The 21748-nt window shown below is 32.0% G+C and overlaps 1 protein-coding gene across 1 annotated transcript; it reads right to left on the bottom strand.

Moving 5' to 3' along the window:
• Positions 1–4834: 4834 nt before the first annotated feature.
• On the bottom strand, positions 4835–19990 carry LOC127732376 (uncharacterized). Its single transcript, XM_052241410.1, has 7 exons — positions 19507–19990; positions 13859–14029; positions 13326–13411; positions 12794–12885; positions 12406–12515; positions 6386–6463; positions 4835–4894 (listed from the first exon to the last, which is right to left on the bottom strand). The coding sequence occupies exons 1-7, from the start codon at positions 19948–19950 to the stop codon at positions 4835–4837; spliced, it is 1041 nt and encodes a 346-aa protein (XP_052097370.1). The 5' UTR covers positions 19951–19990.
• Between the last annotated feature and the right edge of the window lie 1758 nt (positions 19991–21748).

Here is a 21748-nt window from a genome sequence, read left to right as displayed (position 1 = left end):
CTTCTTGTTGATGATAGTGTCTTTCCTTGCTTGCTCATTTATAAGACACTACTATGTACTTTTGTTTGTCTTTTTCTTTTATAGCCATGACGTTTATTTTATATTCAATGGTTTCGAATATCTCGTTCATTATTTTGTTATAAATTAGGCCATTAGTTTTCTCGTTTGAATTGTTTTACATTTGTCATCTTGGAGCCTTTTTATAGCTGACTATGTGGTATAATATCTGCTCATTTTTAAATGCCGTAAGTGTAATATAGTTGTTAATGTCTGTGTTATTTGGTGGAGAGTTGTCTCATTGGCAATCAATACCAGATCTTCTTTTTTTTATATAAAAAACAGTAAAAATTGGTGAATACCCCCAAGAGCAATAACCAAGTTGTAAATGGGCAAACTTTCATTTCGGGGCCATTTATAGCTGACTATGCGGTATGGGCTTTGTTCATTGTTGAAGGCCGTACGGTGACCTATAGTTAATTTTTGTGTCATTTGGTCTATTGTGGATAGTTGTGTCATTGGCAATCATACCACATCTTTTTTCATATAAATAAACGGTAGATCACAACATCCTTAACATTTTTTTTTCCAATTAAAGCAACTTTCAAGATAATAAAAACAAATGCATTTACCCCCCACCCCCTGTTCTATTTAAAGCCATGTCGGCAAATTTTGGTTTTATTGATATTAAAGAAATTTCTTGGTATTCCTAAACGGAAGATTTTATACACACAGAAGAAGTATACTTAACAACAAAATTATTTTCATTTACCTGTGTATAATATGACGCAGGTTTCTTCAAAAGTGATGATTTTCTAAAAATTGTTTGACATTTCACAGTCATATCATACTTTAACTTTGTTTAAACCTGTTTATTTATTTTTGACTTTAATTATTTATCCCTTGTAATTTTTTATTAACTGTGTATTTGCATTCAGGTGTCACAGGTCAAATTTATTCGTTCATTGTGTGTTAATTTACGTTTTTTGATTGAGTTAAGCTTTCCAATTGATATTTTATAGTGTGTTTTTCTATGTTGTGATGTTTTACTATTGTTTCAGAAAAAGGAGAAGGTTTGGTACCATTAAAACCTTTGATCCCGCTGCAAATGTTTGCACCTGTCCTAAGTCAGGAATCTAATTACAGTAGTTGTCGTCTGTTTATGTAGTTCATACGTGTTTCTCGTTTCTCGTTTTTATATAGATTAGACCTTTGGTTTTTCCGTTTGAGTGGTTTTACACTTGTAATTTTTTTGGGCCCTTTATAGCTTGCTGTTTGGTGTGAGCCAAATGCTCCGTGTTGAAGGCCGTACCTTGACCTATAATGGTTAACTTTTATAAATTGTTACTTGAATGGAGAGTTGTCTCATTGGCAATCATACCACATCTTCCTATAGCTATGGTCATTGGCCACCTTTTTAGTATATTATGATGATTGTTGCTGAGTTTGGTAAAATTTGGCTCAGTTCTTGCAGAGAAGATTTTTTCTAAAGGAAAAGTTCACCAGGCCCTTTGGGTCAGTTGAGTTAATAATGTAGATGTATTTGCATTAATCATGAAAAATACAACAAAAAAAACACCATCTTCACGAGTGGATACAATTCTTACTATTGAAGAAGCTAATGTGCTCTTCTCTTGTCCTTCAACTTCCCCAACTCGATTATTTGCTGATGATCTGTTCAAAGATTACACACTCGCTACATTTGCTGAGCTTCTGATACTTTATACAAAAACATTACATCTATGTACTTCTATGAACAATCATTAATGTATGCATGAATGGACATTGTTGGAAGAATTAATTATGTGACATAAAGCAGGAGATATTATAAAAAAAAGTCACTGTCGGTCAATAAAGTTTTAAAAAAAGAAATTATTCCAGACTTGCAACTTAAATTTCTTTTTTTTTTATAAATAAAAGATTGAAATATAGTTTAGTTTTACCCTTAGTTGCTTAAATCCATGTCAATATTGGATAGTTGTGTCATCATACAACGTGACCATAATTTAAACATGAGTGCAGTAACGATTTTGCACTTCATAAACATGTTGACATTGACATATTTGATCATTTTACACATAATTTTTTGAAAACAAATTGATGTTTGTCATGACTATACCCAAACATATATTTTGTACATATTAAACAGCTCTGTAAAATACAGTTGATAGCATATGTTTTATGTGCATTGGCATGTGTCAGACTGTGATGATTTCCTATTTTTCAGATATGATTTACACATCTGCATAGTTTGTTATCTAATATTTACTGTTATACCTAAAAATTAACTGCATTGAATTTTAGAGTCAGTATTGACCCTTCATGATGTTCATAAACCGACTCCTTTGTTCGGAATGTTCTGAATATTGTTCCATACAAACCTTTAGAATCTTAACATGAGGAAACTCTTCAATCCACATTCCATAGAACCTCTGGTAAGACGAATAGGGTGATCCTAAATTCTCTAAGCCAGATTTGTAATCTGTCCAAACTTTTCTTGAATGTCAGACTGATCATCATCATATATCTTGCATAGATTGGACACACAACTCTTTTCCTCAAAGGTACTGGCGACTCTTGTATTGTTGGCTACATCTTTTATCAGAATTTTCTAAATCTTCGTTAGAAGACCCACATATATTTTTCTGGTAGTAATACCTGAGTTATAAATGTAATGAAAATTTCTCATACCACTCCTTATTTTCTTAGGTTATAAGACCAATCCTTTTATTGAAATTTGTCTTTTGTCGTAACAATCATTTTTTAATTCGTTTTAACTGTGAACACCGTTCAAGTAAATTTTAAAAAAAAACCACCCTAGACTGTATCTTAATTTATTCCGAAAAAAAATTCAGATGCTGTTTTGAGACTGTTTTAAGTTTCATAGATTACATAGCTGGTTGACCCAAGTTAGTTTAGTATAAACAAAATGAGCCACAGACTGAACATCATATAGTTATCCACAATCTGTTGAAATTTGAGCTCTGTATTTTTTCAAAAAGCGTTTCAACTTTTTCTCTGTGCTGGCCCTGTCTGACATTGTGTTTTTATTTGAGTTTAAACCCTATGCTACAGTCATCTCTATCTTTTACTGCGCATATATCATTAATGTCATGTAGTATCTCTTTAAGAGTACCTCAAACAGTTTCTGAACCTTTGCACTGCATTTCTCTTAGACCAAGCACGTAGCTATTCTTTTCTTCATCACTGACACTAAAAACCTCATAAGACTCGGGTCTCCAAACTTCGAAGTTTTTATGCGATTATGTCATTAGTAATGAAAGGTGTTAAGCGTTAGCCAGTTCCAATATAAATTCCAAAAGTCGGTCCCGTGCATCTTCAAATCTTTAATCAGTATGTATGAATGTGCATGATTCTTATTTAAAAAAAACTATAGTTCTGTAGAACACTCGTGTCGGGAAAGTTGAAATCATCAACTCAGTGGTTAATTAAAATAGAAAAAAGTCAAATCACAAAAATACTGAACTCCGAGGAAAATTCAAAAAGGAAAGTCCCAAATCAAATGGCAACTTCAAAAGCTTAAACAGCAATCAGAAGCAATAGAGATAACGGAGCCAGGTGCATGGATTGTCATGGTGATAATTGTTCTGTAATAAGCACTCTACAAGGGGGTATTAAATCTGCTATGACGTTTTCGGGAGATATAAATATCCACAAATATATCTGCCTCCCCCAGAAGCCGGGTAAACAGGTTGTCACCCTGGGAAATGTATGTCTATAACATTGTAAAAACTACTTTCTGCTAGATGAGTCTTATTGATATAAAGTTACAACTTATTACTTCTCACTAGATAAGACTTCAGGGTTAACTCTTTTACATGTGGATGAAAAATAAAATTCACAAACACATTAACTAGACAGCTATTGAGTTACAGCCGCATTAATATTAATGCCACTTATGCACAAGCTATGTTAATATCAATCTTGCATAATATAGTAGGCCATCCATTATTATTTTATTAGTAAGAGGCATTGCTCTGGATATGTGATTGTGGTATTGAACGTAGTCAAAACAAAAATATGTGTTAATAGAACATGTTCCACTGCTACACCTTTTTCCTTGTTTGATGAATTGGGCAGTAGGTGTCAATACCATGAGTTGCCTTCTGTTTTTTTTGTTTGACACGAAAAACATCAATATCAGTTTCAGCAGCTCTCCTAATTATCAGTGTTACGATTAGTGGTAAGGTCTATTCTCACTCGTGTATTTTATGGAAAACCTTCAGATTGAAATATCTTGCTTGCAGATTTATTCTAAGTTTTTGGTGGATCATCAACAAAAAATCACAATGACCACAAAGAAAACGGACATGCATGCCATTTGCTTGGAGAAGATGGAAACCTCATCCCACATGCGATCTCTAGCAGGCAGTTAAAATTTTCCCCGACCATATCCCGAACGGCATCAATTATATGTGAAACTTACATTTTAGACAATAAAACTCTTAGTCAAATATCTAAATACAAACTGTTCTATTTTAAGATTAAAAAAAATCTCCCACCGTCTATGTTTAGCAGGTACCAAGACAACTTGTATGTCAGACGCGTTCGATGTCTTCAGAAAAAAAGATAAAACAAAGAAAAAAATATGTGCTGCTTGAAGTGAACTTTTAAATTCTTCTTTTGGGTAATGGATTAGAACAGCTCTGGGTATATTGAAAATATTGTGCATGTGGAACAATGCCGAAAATAAAGCCTCAATCTAAACTAAACATGTGCAAATTGTTTAATCTACTCACAATTCATGTCATTTCTATGCGAACACGTCCATCTATGAGAATTTTAAATCTTGGACACATAAAATTTCAAATTTGCATTATTCAACCAGGAAATGACTTTCTTCTCGAGTCAGAAGTCCTCGAGACATTTCTTCAAACTGTCGATCAAAAAAGTTTTTGTGATGGTTTATGAATGTTTAATGCATGTATTGACCTTAGAACATGTGGGGGAATATGCAAACATGATACATTTCCATACATTGTATAAAAAAGGCATTTTTCTTGTGGTATATTCTGGTAACTTTGGACGGAGATGATGAACTATTAAAACAATTCTTTGGTAGATATATTTTCTGCAGCTTTCCAAAAAAGTGTAAAGGATCCTGAACCTGCACCACTACCATGCTTAAAATATGAACATTTACAGATAATGCTAGACCATTTAGAAATTTGAATCGACCTGAACTGTTTTCTCACAACCAAGAGTAGTTTCATCAAAATATAAAGGCTGGAAATTTGACATCTCTGAAGGGCTAGATCTAATTTAGTGTGTCCGACACAGACTTTGACTTCGTTGTATATTCAATTGATATAAATGTATTGGTATCTTTTTGATTCGCAGGGTGCATCATTGACTGACGGACTTGCGGATCTTTATTTACGTCATCTAAATACTCCGTATATGGTCTAATCAACCGATCCGTGGAGATTAAATGACATATACCAATTTGCTTGTTTAATAACTATGATATAGTTTTCGACGTTAGGTGTTTGCATCTAAAAGGGCCATGTGAGCTTATAAAACTGATTTAATGAAACATCAATATACATATTAACAGTTTTTCATTATAGTAATTTATAATGGAAAATGGAATGTTCCTTTTATGGCTCCCAGGTTGCTTGAGATGCAGGATAGTCATCCCAATGCACTAAATACAATTACTACCTTTCCTCTCTCTTTTTGTCCGAGATGCTTCAACTTTTAACAAATTTCCATTGCGTTTTTCCACGGTAAGAGGAAATATTTACAGAAGAAAAACTTTGTATTAGATGTAACCTTAAATCGACCACTGTTTTTCTTTATAAATAATTGTTTTAAAAATAACTTTTAATCGACTACTTTTTATAAATAGTTGTATTAAAAATAACTTTAAATCCACGACTACTTTTTATAGATAATTGTTTGGGATGTAACCTTAAATCGACCACTTTTTATAGATAATTATATTAGATTTAACCTTAAATCGACCACATTTTATAGATAATTGCATCAGATGAAACCTTAAACCGCCCACTACTTTCTTGATTATTTTACTACATAATACAGTAAATTTTACCACTTTTTTTCATAATTGTATCAGATGTAACTTTAAATCGGTCATTTTTCTAGAAAATTGTATAAGTTGTAACCTTAAATCATCAATTTTTTTTTCTAAATACATGTAATTGTATTGAAATCCTAAATCGGCAACTTTTTATAGATAAGTGTAAAAGATGTAACCATACCGGCCACTTCTTTTTTGATAATTTTAAAATTATAGAATTCATATACAATGAAGATCATACCACATGTAGTAATTTCGGCGTTTTTACTACCCTTGGTATTTTTGGAGTACACTGGTAGAGAAGCTATTAATATCTTCCCTAACCTGATGTGCGTTTACTTCACTTGTTAATTCTGGAGCATATTGGTTGTCCTTGATGTCTTCCCTGGTCGTACAACCAAACTAAAACAAGACAAATTCTACGATCATTATTGACATACCCGCTCTAACATTCTGTTTCTTGTACAAAATGTCACGTCTTCAGGGTCAATTGCTTCTGCTCTGTACGGCAAGTAATCCTTAACGACTATTTCAGCTATCGCTATAATAATTGTAATGTTGTTGTTTTTTTTTTAAATTACGAAACTGTGAAGTGAAGAATGTTTCAGTGGAGAATTTGCAGGGCTCTCAGCCGGATGTTTAAGCCTAATATAATTAATTATATTTGATGTTCCACTGCGTGTCACAACGAGTGCATTTTACTATATTGTGTACTACTGCTCTTCTATACAATAATGGATTATTGTTTGATATCTGTCACATGAAATCTACCCATTTGCGTTTTTAATTTTCAATGTAGAATAAATAAAATAAATACTATATACCAACCACCACTATCATACACTCTGATGATTTTTTGTCAATTCATCTGATGACCTATATATATATATATATATATTACACTCTTCTATCAGCGTCTGTTGTTGCTGCGAAATCTGTAATATTAAGTTCGGGAATGTTTTTAAGACCTCTTCTCCCAAATTACAACATGAGGTCAACAAAAACTTTTCATGGAGTGGATCATGGTTACTTACATCAAAATATTTAAAAAAATACTTTAAATCTTGACAATTTAATCGGGATGGTAATTCACTTCATTTAAACTTTAATTGATAGTTGTCTTATTCGCAATCATACCATATCTCATTATATTGACATTTTAAGCAGTAGTATGCAGAAGACAGGGATTAAAACATCAAAAGATATTAATAAGTATAGACAAACAGAGCATAGAATTGCTCGGATGCTTCTTGTTCTGACAAAACACAATATTAGTGTGCCAGCAACCTCATTATTTCATATGCATTTTTCGGCATCCAATTGTTTGCTTTAAAATGCGACATGGTCACTTGGAAGAGGCACCAACCAGTTCTCTGTCTAGTATTTTACATAGGCTTACCAGTACTAACATGAACTCCTAGTTCAGAAACTAGATTTCCATAGGCCTGGACTTAGTCGTCCTTGGGTAGTGTTTCTCTTTCATTTTTTTAATAACGAACGATTTAAAATTACTTTTTACATTTTTTCAGACTTTAAAATACACCATAATCTGTTAAGTATTTTTTCTCCTGAATGATTATTGTTTTTAAAGTACTTATGTGTTGTTACATAACAACAGGATTTCGTTATACAAACAAATATCTTTCTTTATTTTGTGGAAAATAAATCAGTAAACATCAGCAGGTATTATATTGTCATTGCCTCCTTTCCATGCAACAAAAATGTCCTTGTTTAAAAGAAGCGTCTTTTCTTCCGAGTTCATGCAGCCCAGAGGGTTCTTCAATTGTCTTTAGCCCTCAAGGGTGACGGGGGTTTAGTAATATGGTCACTTGGTCTTCTTTCTACTGTCAGTAAAACGCTTGTCAAAATGGGGCGTCCGTTTGGCTCTGCGACATGTACAAGTTTGCAGCCACGTCCGGTCAGATTGGGGACGTTTAATCCGATGCCTCGTGTAACGAGAGTTCTCTTCGACGTTAAGAACCCTTGCAACAACTGCTTGATGGGTCCGTAGGTGGCTTTTTACAATGATTTGTTGTTGACAAAGTGTACAATCACTGAAGGTCAGTTGGGAATTTTTTTTACATTAAATAAACATTAAATAAAAGAATTGTTGCTCCACTGTATATAGAATTATTCAGATTTATTAGTGTTATTTTTTTTTTTAATTATTTTTCTTTTTGTTTTTGACTCTGGTTCACTGTCAGACGTAATGTTGTTTAGGTTCACTGTCAGACGTAATGTTGTTTAGGTTCACTGTCTGACGTAATGTTGTTTAGGTTCACTGTCAGACGTTATATTGTTAAGGTTCACTGTCAGACGTATTGTTGTTTAGACCCCCCTCCCCCAGGGTGACTGGGGAATAGAAGTATGGTCACCATTGGTCTTCTTCCGACCGGCAGTAAAACCCATGCTAAAGTGGGGCGTCCGTTTGGCTGTGCGGGATACAAATTTGCAGCCACGTCCGGTCAGAATTGGGACGTTAAATCCGATGCCTCGTGTAAAGAGAGTGCCACGCTCTTTGCGCGTTAAGAACCCTTGCAACAACTCTGAGGGGTCCGTAGGTGGCCTGTTGCAAGGCTAAATTTCTGTCCCTATCCAATATATCCTCATTTTCGATGGCAGTCTAAATTTCTCCGACCTTAATCCCTTAATCTATTACAGAACCTACCTATTGTATTTATTGTGAACTTGTTCTTGTCCTGAATATGCATGAAATATTTGCCACTGGACGTTAAGCAACCAACAATCAATCAATCTTAGAAACAGTTGGAAGCTTTAACTTTATTTATATGGTTACAAGTATTGCACATGGGATTGAAACAAAAAGTCAGAGAGATTTAAAGGAAGGGCGAAAGAAATCAAAGGGACAGTCAAACTCATAGACCGAAAATAAACTGACAACGCCATGGCATGGCTAAAATACACTGCATGAAAGTATTAGTTTAAGGAAACAATAAACTACTTGAAAATCAGTCTTAATTTCCGAGTTTATTTTTTTTCTGGTAGTTTATAGGTCAAGTAAACGCAATGTTTAATAGTAGTTTACAAATAGTTTACTGGATGCAGTAAGTTCATGAATTGACACCTGATTTACTGTCCAGTAATTTTCAAATTTAACAAAGTTTAATAGACATACAACTTCAAATTTAATGTAGAGCAAACCTGTATAACATGATTTACTAAAAATTAAAGTCAAAGATATTCCAAACAGAAAGCTGTTTACTGTGGTTTTAAATCTGATTTAACCTCGAGTTGCAAAATTTAATACAACAATAAACTTTCATTTAATGCAAATTGAAATCAGATTCAACTCCAAGTTTAAAGATTTAATGTGTGATATAACTTGATTTACTTCAAATTTAAACTCATTTTGACTCCATATACTATAATCAAATCTGTGTAATATCCGTGTTTGTTGCACCAAATATATGTCAATTGGTCTGCATATTCACCACAGTAAACAGTATATATTTGCAGTTTTCATCCATATATCACCAGTTACAGTTCTTACAAACTCTATTATAATGCATGACATATTTGTTTATGCAAAAGTTCTTCATTATTACAAACAAAAGCAAAATTGTGCACCCTATGTTGCCTCAACCAATAATTCGAATCAAAGACTCATGATTGCCTCAAAATATGAGATAATTACAGTGAGAGGAGCAACTGGAAATGTCATTAAAAAGCTGTCTATAATGGAGAATTAGCTTAACTAAGGCGAAATCCTGAATAAAAAAAAAACAATTGTCTAGAGTCTTAACTAAATTTATTTATTATTTTCAATTTACAAATACATGACATATGAAAGAACTAACATTTCTTTCTACAATAATTTGAAAAAAAACCATCTGCATACATATCGAATCATAAAACTCTAATTTTGTGTATTTTTGATTGTTTTTGTTATTGCTGTTTTAAGGAACAATAAAACATACATAAAACGTATCATTTAATTTTATCATCTGCATGATGTAAAAGGACTGAGCATTTAAATATAATAAACATTACGATATTTGAAGAATCCTTTTGTTGTGGTTGTTTCCATTGTATGACCTAATTGATTCTAATTGCAACTAACAACTGTTTTAATAGAAAGATTTATTTCCCTTTGAATACAAAAGTTCGAGCTGAATAATGAAATCCAACGTAATTTGGAGGGTTTAACACGCGAACCTAATTATATGCAACCCCCTTCTTATAAAAGTAAAAAAAAATCAAGATCTTCGTACTTATTTTTTATAATAATCTTAATAATTATGAACGTATAAACCTTTAAGTTAAAACAAAAACCTTCTGAATATCCCGCTGCTGTACCGTAGATATTTTTTTTTCATTATAACGCCCGTTATCCCATAGTGAAAAAAGCCTCGATTTTTTCATGTTGTTTATTCTCTTCTTTGTTTTATTTTTATTTTTTGTAATTGCTATTTTTTCTCTCTTAAACATTTATATATTCAAAATATCCATCTAATCACTTTTCAACTGACATAACTTGTAATAAGTGTAATACATTCGTTTATATTATTTTTGTAACGTTTGAATAAGGTTTGAATTAAAGCAACATTCTATGTCTGCTCTTTGAACATACCTTTATTTCCCTTCATATTAAACTTTAAAAATTTCTTCAATTTTTTAAAGATACGAAAAATATTCTTATTTTAACAAGAGTTGTTTCCCTTTCATTGCTTACTGTTTTAAATCAATTGTGAAAAAAATCACATAATAAATTAGATCCTAGTGTTTAAAATATATATTTGATTATGCTCGCGTGGACACAAATGAGCAACATACACAATGAAGAGTTTCACCACTAAGACAAGGATTTTTAATGTAAAACCAGCTGTTGTATACATGCATTGTATGATTGCTTACATCAGGATACCAGATACAATTTACTGCTATATAGCTTTTTCATGTTAATATTGTATAATTACGCAAAAAAGAAATATTTAAAATATTGAAACTTGATATATACGAAGTTTCTTACTATTTCGAAGAATTTCCATTTTGTCTTAAAAAATTAACTACTGTGTGCAAATAAAATACACTGCTTGTTTCCGCGGTATCACTTATATATTAAATAAAAACAACAAGGTTTTCCATCTAGACATGACAATTCTATAAAATGATAATTGTTTACATTTATTTTCCGTGATGTTAGGTTTCAAATCAAAAAGGTAATAATTTTGTTTTGCAAATGACATGTGTATTGTTCTTGTTATTTGTAGATAGTTTTGCCTATTGCGACAGTACTGTTGTTTCAAGAAGCACTTAATATTTACTATTTTTTATCAAAACATCCTCCTACGAACCGCTTGTTGTTGTTGAAGACGGTATGCTGACATCCGACATGAAGGTGCATTTTTTGTCTTTCTGTTCGCATCTATTTGATTTCGTGATGACTGAAAAGTTTAATCAATGACTTTTACTATCTAAACACCCATTCATGTCCTGGCACGACTTCTGGTTTTTTCCTTGAGGAAACTGCCCCAACCTTTCGCCTATTATGCTGCCGTCTGCTTCTCTTGGTTAGTTTTCCATCATGTTTTTGGTCTAGTTTTTTGACTAATTTGTCAAAATCGTCAGACCTCCAAGGCAGAGGTCTGACGATAAACGATCCTTCGTCTTCTGAATCTGTTTGTTCAGAAGACATATACTGCATCTCCATACTTTGCATGACTGTTTCTTTTTGTTCCTTTGGAATACTGGATTTTTCTTTTAATGCCTTTTTTCTGTTGTTTAATTTCTAACAAAATAAAATAAAGCTCAAATGAAAATTCCTTTAATTTCATTTTGAATACATACAGATAGATTCTATATATGCCGTAATAACTCTCTTTCAATATAGATATTATTATTATCATTATTTTTATAAACCTTAACGTCCAGCAAAAAGCAATCTTAAGTTGTTTTTTTTTTGTGAAAAAGCGCCGTATTTTCTATTTTGATTTTTAGATGTTACGTAGACATTCTTTTTCACTAATCTGCAAAATGATGTAAGTTCTAGTATGTGATCATATATCTGACGTCGTTAGAAATAGTCACCATTTTATTGTAGCGTCACAATAGGAAATCAGCAAAAAGCAAAAAGCAAAAAGAAAATGAATTAATTAAGTTAAAAGGGGTCCCTATTTTAGAGTGATATAACTATATAATAACAAATAAAGCTCCTGTCTAAATCCGCTTCTGTAATTTATGGACTGTATGTAGTTTACTGAAAATTACAACTGAGGTATCAGAAATCTTTATACCACTGCTTTTTTTTGGAACTAATACAGATTCAAGAAACAGGTTTTTTTTTCCAAATTGTTTACCATAATAAAAAAGAAAACAGTTCTTACTCTTCTCGTTCTGCTGTACACAGCCATTTTCTTGTTATGTTCTTCTTGTTTACCAGTCTCTTCTCTTCGTTTCTTTGCTTTGAACGATTCAAAATTTGTCTTTATTCCTTCTACAAAACAAAACATCTACTTAATGCAATTTAAAATAATAATTAAACATGCAATTGCTTTTCTCGAATTGAGACCAAACCGTGTCATTTGGTAGTCCATGGTAGAATGTTTTGATGTGATATGATCGAAATCAAAATGGATCTATTAAAGTTACATGATATTATGCATTTGCTAGTAAGTGATTCGTTAACATAAAACTTATTTATAATATGGAAATTATATAGCGTTTCAAAATATTACTGAAAGTGTCTGCTTATTAAATTTTTGTACTACAAACCTCTAACAACACCCTCCACTTCGTCAGGATATTGGCCTTTTACGAATTCAATGATGAATCCGGACATCTCTTTGTTCTCTGCTGAATTATATCTGAAAAAAATAATTTGAAAAATAATCTTACTGTAAATCATAGCTGACCAAAGGAGATCATTCCTTAAACAAGAGTGTAACAAATGTCGGTAAAATTATCAATGTGTGCTAAAATGTTGTTTGAATCTGAATAGAAATATGATTACTAAATACACTTATATCTCTTGCAAACTTTTCACTTAAAATGACTTAAAAGTTCAGATTTATACTCGAATTAGAATTATGATAAAAGATTAAAAGTAGTCGTATGATCCAAATTAAATCTGTTTCAATGTCGTAAATCACAAGTAATCGAACATATTTCCGAAAACCGTATTGTTTAATGATGAATGTGGACATACATAACGAATTAAATAACATCAATTAATTGAATATAGATAAGCCATGCGTTTTTTTAATTTCCAACGAAATTTCAAAATCATTTAATTTCATATACATACTTAAGAATACTGCCAGCTTCGTTCTTTGTTTTCCAGATGAAATCCTTTTCAGTAATACCCTGCTGGTAACCATCCCTTATTGATTGCTGAAAGGGAAAAGATACGCTCTTAGGCATTTGAAATGAATTTAAATTGCATGCTCAAATAAAAATCTGAGAACTGAAGTAATGCATATGTGTAGAAAGTCGCAAATTATACAAAATGTAATATATATATTGTTAACTTCACGACTTCATTAATATTACGTTCTAATAAACACGACAACATGTATTCAAAGTTTGGAAAATGTCCCAGTTTTTGTACAATTAATACACAAATTGTAAGTGTTCAATATGTATGCAAATCTTTTGCCGCAAATCTTTTGCCGACAACAATCATGGTCAACACTTAGCTTTGTAATCCGTTAACAAATAAAAATAAATGACATTGAATTTTAAGTTCGCAAACTTAGTGCATATTGTTATGTTGCACTACATAAAAATGAAGATTGTATAAGCTATCCCCTCCTACACGCACAATGAATAATTACTTACTGCAATTTGTGCAGGGACGTTAATCTTTTGGCTTCCTTTTTTTGGTTCATTTGTTTTTGAGTGTAGCAATTGAATCAAAATATCCACTTTCTTTTCAACATTACTTTGGTTTTCTTGCACTTTTACCAGTTGTCTTTTCATTTGGATGACTTCATTTGTTAAAGTGTCAATCTAAACGAAATAAAAATAACTAAATCATTTGAAAAACATGAATTACAAAACTCAATGAAGTTTATCATTTAGAAAACTAAATAGATACGTCATCCAGAATATATACTGTATGTACCTAAAAAAAAACACTAAATGTATGAGAGTCACTGACTTTTTACAAGTTGTGTTTATAACAGATTAAAAGCATAACATATACATTATTATCTATTTATCTAAATTAATCAACAGTTTTAAGATTAATTGTGTGAATAAACATTTATATATACGCAGGTGTTTACTCTCTTTTATAATTGAACAACATTGAATAATTGTAACAAATAACTTGGGCGATATTACACTTCAAGCATTTTCATTAATGTTTGAATTTTAATTTCCCATGGAAATATTCTTTTGGTATTTTCTGCCTCTCTTTGGTATATTTTTATATTTATGTAAAATTTGAAAAATTATTATAACTGGTTTGAACATTTTTTGTCCTGTCTAGAATGAAATCTAGATGATTTACATGAGATAAAGAGATATAATTATGTATAACTGTCGTATACAAATAATCCGTGTTCAAAAATCTGAATAAAAGGACAAATCCGTGCAGTCCTTGAAAATGATAGTCTTTTGATTCCATCAAGGAAGTTACTTAAGGTTCTCATATAACCTCCTTGATTCCATATAGTCACGATACCCATCCTCTATAAACAGGCTCCTATTGATTCTCAACATATAACCACTTATGAATGTTATATAATACAGTATATATAATGACGTGAATATATGACAGCATTCATTATTCGGATTCGGACAAAGATATAAGTGCTACCACAGCTTCAAAATTGATCCTCAAGAAATCAGAAAACCAGAAAGAAGAAAACCGAGTTGATACCTGTTACAGATCCAAGTTGAATTACCGTTTCATTCAGAAGATTCTATTTTAGTAAGTATAGTTATTTCAACAGGAACAGGAATATCTATGGTTCAGGGGTGGGGATCTCGACCGTTAACAAGTTCTCAAAAGGGGGTGATCCCCAGGAGACTCGCCCTTTATTTCATTTGATTTGGTTTTTGTTCCATACAAGAATATATATGGTTAAAAGATGGGGATCTTGACCGTTTACAAAATCTCAATCAGGAGGGGGAGGTAGTGACCCCCAGGGGACGCGCCTTTTATTTTATTTGATTTGTTTAATTGTCCCATACATAAAATTCATATGGTTTCGGGATGGGGATCTCGGCCGTTTACTTGTTCTCAAACAGGAGGGGGGCTGAGAGTGACCCCAGGGGACGCGCCTTTTATTTCATTTGATTTGTTTTATTGTCCCATACAAGAATATATATGGTTTAGGGGTGGGGATCTCGACCGTTCACAAGTTCTCAAACAGAAGGGGTTGGGGGTGACCCCGGGGACTCCCCCAATATTTCATTTGGTTTGTTTTATTGTCCCATACAAGAATATATATGGTTTATGGGTGGGGATCTCGACCGTTTACATGATAAAAGCACATTCTGATATTGAAGGGGGTGGGGTGACCCACAGGGACTCACCATATTTGTTTCATTGTCCTGTGATCATTACTGGAGAATGCGTGTGTCTATCACTTACTGTTTTCAAGTTAAAGTCATTTGAAAATTAAAAAAAAAAATCCATAGGGTTCTATAGTAAACATCACATATTTTAATTGAAATATATGGTAAAATTGTAGAACATTTTCAGTTGTTGCCGCAGTTTTAATTTTACAATATTCATAGATAAAGAATACGAATAAATATTTCCGATTAGCGGCTTTTGCCTCCGTTTTGGTTTGAAATTGACCAAACAACTTTAGTTATAGCTACATGTACATGTAGCTACGCATTGAAAACCCAATTAACGGATTGATATTGTATAACTATTGATTTTGCAACAGTTCATTTAGACAACATGGTAATAGTGCGAATGATTGGTCTTTATTTTCTTTTAAATATTTATCTTATTTTGAAAATAATGAACATGTGTGTACAATAATAATCAGAGACGATGATAGAAAGGACCAAGAAGCGTGTTAACAAAGAAATACAAGTAGTTTTACTGAAAATAGAAAACTACGGTAAAAAAATCGGATTGAAGTGTACGTTATTGCTTTTTATTTATTCATTTATATGATATGCCTCCTTTTTTTTGGTTAGTATTTTTAAATTAAAGGACATTCTTGATGGGGTAAAACATTGTTTCTAAAATCATTAATTAATTTCATTTATTTTTTATCAACCAAAAATTGAAAGTTCATAATTATTAAAACGGAAAAAAGAACAGCTAACCGACAAAATTTAGATCATAAAAGAATAAGGATATTTAACACCTAAACATACCAGTGGCGGATCCAGGGAGGGAGTTCCGGGGGTTGGAACCCCCCTTTTTTACGGTCAATGCATTTGAATGGGGACATGCAGTTGGAAGACTCCCTTTATCCTGGGTTGGGACACCCCCCCCCCCCCCCCCCCCCCTTTTAAAAATGGCTGGATCCGCCCCTGCATAAGTTATCATTTACTTTTCAAAGATAATAAAGAAATAAATTGTTTTAAGATGTTTAATCTTTAATGCTTTTTTATTTATTCATTAATCGATAGAATCATAATATAAGAGATTCTCAGAAATTATATCTATTTGTCAATTGTCCGACAGATGCTTTCATTTTTTTTCTTAAATCTGATAGTGTATTTATCTGTCGGGCTTTTCAATATAGTTTTATAAGAATTCTTCGACTGTTTGTTAATGTCTGTGTCCTTTGGTCTCTTGTGGAGAGTTATCTCATTGACAATCCTACCACATCTTCTTTTTGATAACCTATTTCTAAGCGTACAGGGCAAGTTGAAAAAGAAATTTCGTTTCTTTTTATCTTCGTGGAATTATTTTCTGAGCAGATTCAATTACCAGGATGGCGCCACACCATCTTAAATCAATAAAGTAGATAAATATATACTTTCATTCACTATATACTTGATTTGTCCAGATTTCAAATATCAGTATTGTTAATTTGAATTTAGCCGCAAAACGTATTAATGACCATTTCATCCTGTATTTTTTCACACCGTTGGTTTAGAAATCAGGCAGTGATTAAAACCGTTGAAGATATGAAAATTTGAGAAAAAAATATAAAGGAACATCGTTAACCTAAAAACAAAATTATGTTGGCAGTTAAGATATGTATCTTTAGGGTACGTCGAATAAATCCAATTTGGTTAATAATGATGTCTTGCTGTGTGCAATTTCATTTTCAAAACATTCGTCTTTGATTTTCTGTTGGCCGTTTTATGCAAACAATTAATAGACACATCATCTAGCCGATAGCTGAGGTAACTGCCATCAAACATATATTAGTTACATTTGCAAACTAAAGATGACATATGATATACAAATTTATACGATTACGAAAGTTTTATTTTGATTCGGCTATTTTTAAATTTAACTTAAATAAACATTTTTCGTAGCCAATAAGATGGTTTTCAAGAGGAAAAACTTCTAACTATATTCATTCTGTGAAATAATAGATTATTTGCCAATTTTCTATGTTGTACTGAAAAATGCCTCTAAAATTGGTTTTCAAAGGTTATAAAAATAACCACCAGTAATGCAAGTCTAAGATAGCAATTCATAATGTTCAGCATTTGTTCTCTCTTTCAAATAAACCCAACATCAAGTAAATCCCTCGCACGTTGGTTTACTTTTGTCTTTATTTTATTGGTAACAGGAACGTACGTTAATGAAATATCCTATCCTGTTACCTTTTTGTCTATCCTGTTACCGATAGCAGTATTGCACCTGCAAATGCTAAATTGCGAAGATTAAGACGCTATAACCTTTAGATGTGTTCAAACAACGAAACGTTTCATTAAGTGTGCAACTATATGTTGTTATAAACTTTTTAAAGACGTTTCTGTTTACTATTGTCTATCCTGTTACTGTAACCATAGCAACCATAGTAACAGCCTTCATTTTTGAATGCTGTTGTGAAAAAAACTACTCCCTTTGATGAAGTGATAATGTTTTTATGTTGTGATTTTGGTTTCCGACACGTTATTGCACTTTTTGCAAGTATAATATTGGTGTAATTAATCAATATGTTGGTAACAGCTTAGACATGACAAAAAGTACCCACTTTTTTTTTTTCACTAAATGTTTCGAAATTTCTTTTCTCTACATTGTTATACAAGAAACGTGCTGTGTTAAATGTTTAGGTTACTTTGCGCTTTTGAAATCAACACTGACTAGTTCAATATTCATAGGGAGAAAACTTTAACGGCTGATTTAAGTAGTGGTAACGTTTACAGGATGGACATGAACTTCATGTACGCTGATTGAATATAGTTTGTATAAAAAAATGTTACATATAATAATAATGACGTTACGATTTTTCGTTAGATTTATTATTTACGTTCTAAAAAAGTCCCTTTGACATGTATCAAGAAGATCAGAAAATAGGAAAAAAATCATTTGAAATGTGTTACTCGGACACTGTACGCACATAAATTACGCAAACATCGGACTTAAATATATTTTGATCTTATCAAAATAGATCTAAATCGTGTTTATTATTAATGTTCTTACTCATAAGTCCTACAAACTTTCATCTAAACACTTACAACTGCATTTTCCATTAGAAATAAAAAAATTTAGCATGGGTGTACTGAAAATTCTTTTGAAAATGGCCAATATACAGCTTTAGTAATGAAGGGCTTTCATGGTAAATGCGGCATCACTGTTAATTAAAGAAAACGACATTAAAAATAGCGTATTTTTAAAACAAAAGATACACGAAAGAACATTTGTCCCGGAAATGTGAAATTTTGAAGTAGGTGTGAAAAAAACCATATTTGAACCTTTAAAGGAAAAAGTTTGTTACCCACAAAAAAATCTTGAATTTAAAGATATTTTTTTCAATGTGTGTTATGATGGTCACGTGTCTTACACTGTTCTAATAAAAATCGTTGGAAATTAGGGCAGGGTACTTTTGTTTTAGCCCTCCCCCTTTTGTTCCTGTAATTTGTTATTGTTTTTGTTTTCTTATAATTTCATTTATCTTTCTTGCGTTTTTCTGTTTTATACGAAAATAAATATACTAGAAATAACTTGTATTTGCAATTTTCTATCATTCCAAGTTTACTATCAACTCTGTCACTGATATGCATGTATACTATCCTATTATCAGTGACTTCTGTGGATAGTAAACTTGGAATTGATAGATATTTCTAGTATTTTTATGTCTCATATAAACTCCTTGATATAACACACTAAAAAATGCGAAAATAATTGAAGTTAACAGATTTTTTTTAAACAAATTTCAGGAAAAAATGGGCGGGCTAAAAAAAAAGGGTCCTGTCCCCAAGTATCTTTGACAAAATCGTGTCCGTTGTTAGCAGACAGATAGACATAATTAAACCATAACATATTACAATCAGTAAACACTTCATTGTGGGAATTTTCATCGATATTTAAAGTTTTTAATTACCTTGTTTTCTGATCCTGTAGTCTGATCTTTTCTTGATATGTCTGTGACAGGTGTAGGTGACCTGCTAGAACGAACTTCTCCAGATAAAGGTGTTCTTAGGAAAGTCGGAATGATTGTCCTGCTGGAACATGGTGTACTTGCCAAATTGGTTGAGGTACGAGAATTCATTCGAACGGACGGAGTACTAGAACGACTGACTGATACTCTACTGCATTCCAAAACACTGTCATTTACCGATGACATGGACTCATCGGGCATATCCTCTGGTCCGCCACATGCTCCTGTCATATTATCACTGGTTGTTGTTTCCACTCTTTGTCTTTTGCTGCTGTTTTCATCTTCACCAGATGAATAGTATCGTAGATGAAGGCTTTCATCTTCAATAGACACATTTTCGATCATATCAAGTTCATCATCACTAGATAGTAAAGATGAATAATCCATCACGATTTATAACTACAATACAACTTTTTTTAAGAAATACAAGGATCTAGACTATTAAACTGGCTATCTATAAATGAAGGACAGACTTTCTATACCCAGGTAATATTATTTAGGGTGTGTGTTTTTATATATATACATGATCATCTTGACAAGGTTGCATAAACAAGGTAAATAACTGTTAGTTAATTCTGAACTTCCGTGCCCAGAAGTTGTCATGACAAAGGAAGCACTATATTGGCATGTAGAGTACTTCCATACCCAGACGTTAAAGGTGAGGTTATAGAAGAACATTTGTCCACAAATGACCATGCAATTATGTGCATTGATAACGGGATACGATAAGAAACGGATCGTCATAGATTGATACATTAAAAAAATAAACCACGAAAACCCCTAAATATTATAGCTATAGATCGTGAAAATTGGGATACTGGGGCCGTGTCAACGAAGCTTTCATAGGACTTTGACGAAGCTTTCATAGGACTTTGACGTGTCTTAGGGTGTTCGTAGGGCACGTCTTAGTACTAAGTCAGTTTAACGAGAGTCTCCTAAGATAAAATATTACAAATTTGCTCCTAAAGTTTGGATATATCAATAGGTGTCTTAGGATGGTCTTGGGATAAACCTAAAATTTGAGATGTCCTAAGACGAAATAAAACAACACACACATCGCCCCCTTCAGTCAGTACTTAGAGAATTAATCTTTCTGTAATTACTATTCCATGTCTTCTCCTTAATATCATTCTTCGTTATACTTGATAGGTTGCTGTTTGCTGAACAAAGTTCCCCTGGGTCTATTTATATCGCCAATAATAATTTCCTTTTATTTCAACAGGATAAAATACTAGTTTATAATAAGCTCATCACCATATACAAATATATATTACAAACATAAAGTATAAACTTGAATAATAAAAATACCAATACAAATATTAAACTATCATATACTGCTATTAGAATAAACAAACTATTCTTCAATATAATAGTTTATGTTTTTTAAAGATTCAAATGTCTTACATTGTTTAAAATTTGTTGACAAATTGCTTTAATAAAATACTTCCAAATCTATCAACAATTTAGGTGCATGTATAGTATTCTGTGTTAGTTTTTGGAACACAAAGTATGTTTAAGAAATTTTCCTTTAGCTAAAGAACTAATCTGATACACATAATCTATAAATACATCGGTTCTAAATACATTGAGATATTCCGGAGTCATTTGGTGAAGTACTTTTCGAACTAAAATAATAAAATAAATACAAAATAGTATGAAATGGGCATCCATCGCATCTCTCTCAACAGTGTGTTTGACGATGTCATGTTATTTCGCTCATTTTAATTAATTCGTACTGCCCCTTTTTTAAGCTTTAATATAAAACGCCTATAAACCACACATCCCAAATAGCCTGCTATGACGCGACACTTTTTTAGTGTTCCTGCTATTGATAGTCATCCTAAGATGCATTACTTTTATATTATCAAATATAAAAATTATGTATAAATGTATTGATATATTTAGATTAAAATTCTTCATCAATTTGTATTATGCAGATCTGCCAGCATCATGGGTAAAATTGTATAAAAGTTTTAGCACAACGGCTAGTTTCTAGGCTTCATTAGTCAAATAGCAAGATCATTACCCAATTAACAACTTATTGATATATCATTTTGTCAACATTCACTTGTTTATGTGTCTTCACAGCAGGAGTTGTCTTATGACTGATAAGAAAATGACCAGCTTCTGACTTTTGAATTTACAAACACAGAATATACAAGTTTTTGTTTGCAAATTTTTTTGT

Source organism: Mytilus californianus, unplaced genomic scaffold, assembly GCF_021869535.1.
Source record: "Mytilus californianus isolate M0D057914Y unplaced genomic scaffold, xbMytCali1.0.p SCAF_24, whole genome shotgun sequence".
Taxonomy (NCBI): domain Eukaryota; kingdom Metazoa; phylum Mollusca; class Bivalvia; order Mytilida; family Mytilidae; genus Mytilus; species Mytilus californianus.
The sequence above is the reverse complement of the archived record's forward strand: the minus strand, read 5'-3'. Positions and strand labels throughout refer to the sequence as shown.

Coding starts and splice junctions, on each gene's coding strand:
- LOC127732376 (XM_052241410.1), bottom strand. CDS start 19,950: ATGGATTATTCATCTTTACTATCTAGTGATGATGAACTTGATATGATC. Junction 12,516..12,793: donor AGTGGAGGGTGTTGTTAGAG/GTTTGTAGTACA, acceptor TTTGTTTTGTAG/AAGGAATAAAGACAAATTTT. Junction 6,464..12,405: donor TGTACAGCAGAACGAGAAGA/GTAAGAACTGTT, acceptor GTCTTGTTTTAG/TTTGGTTGTACGACCAGGGA.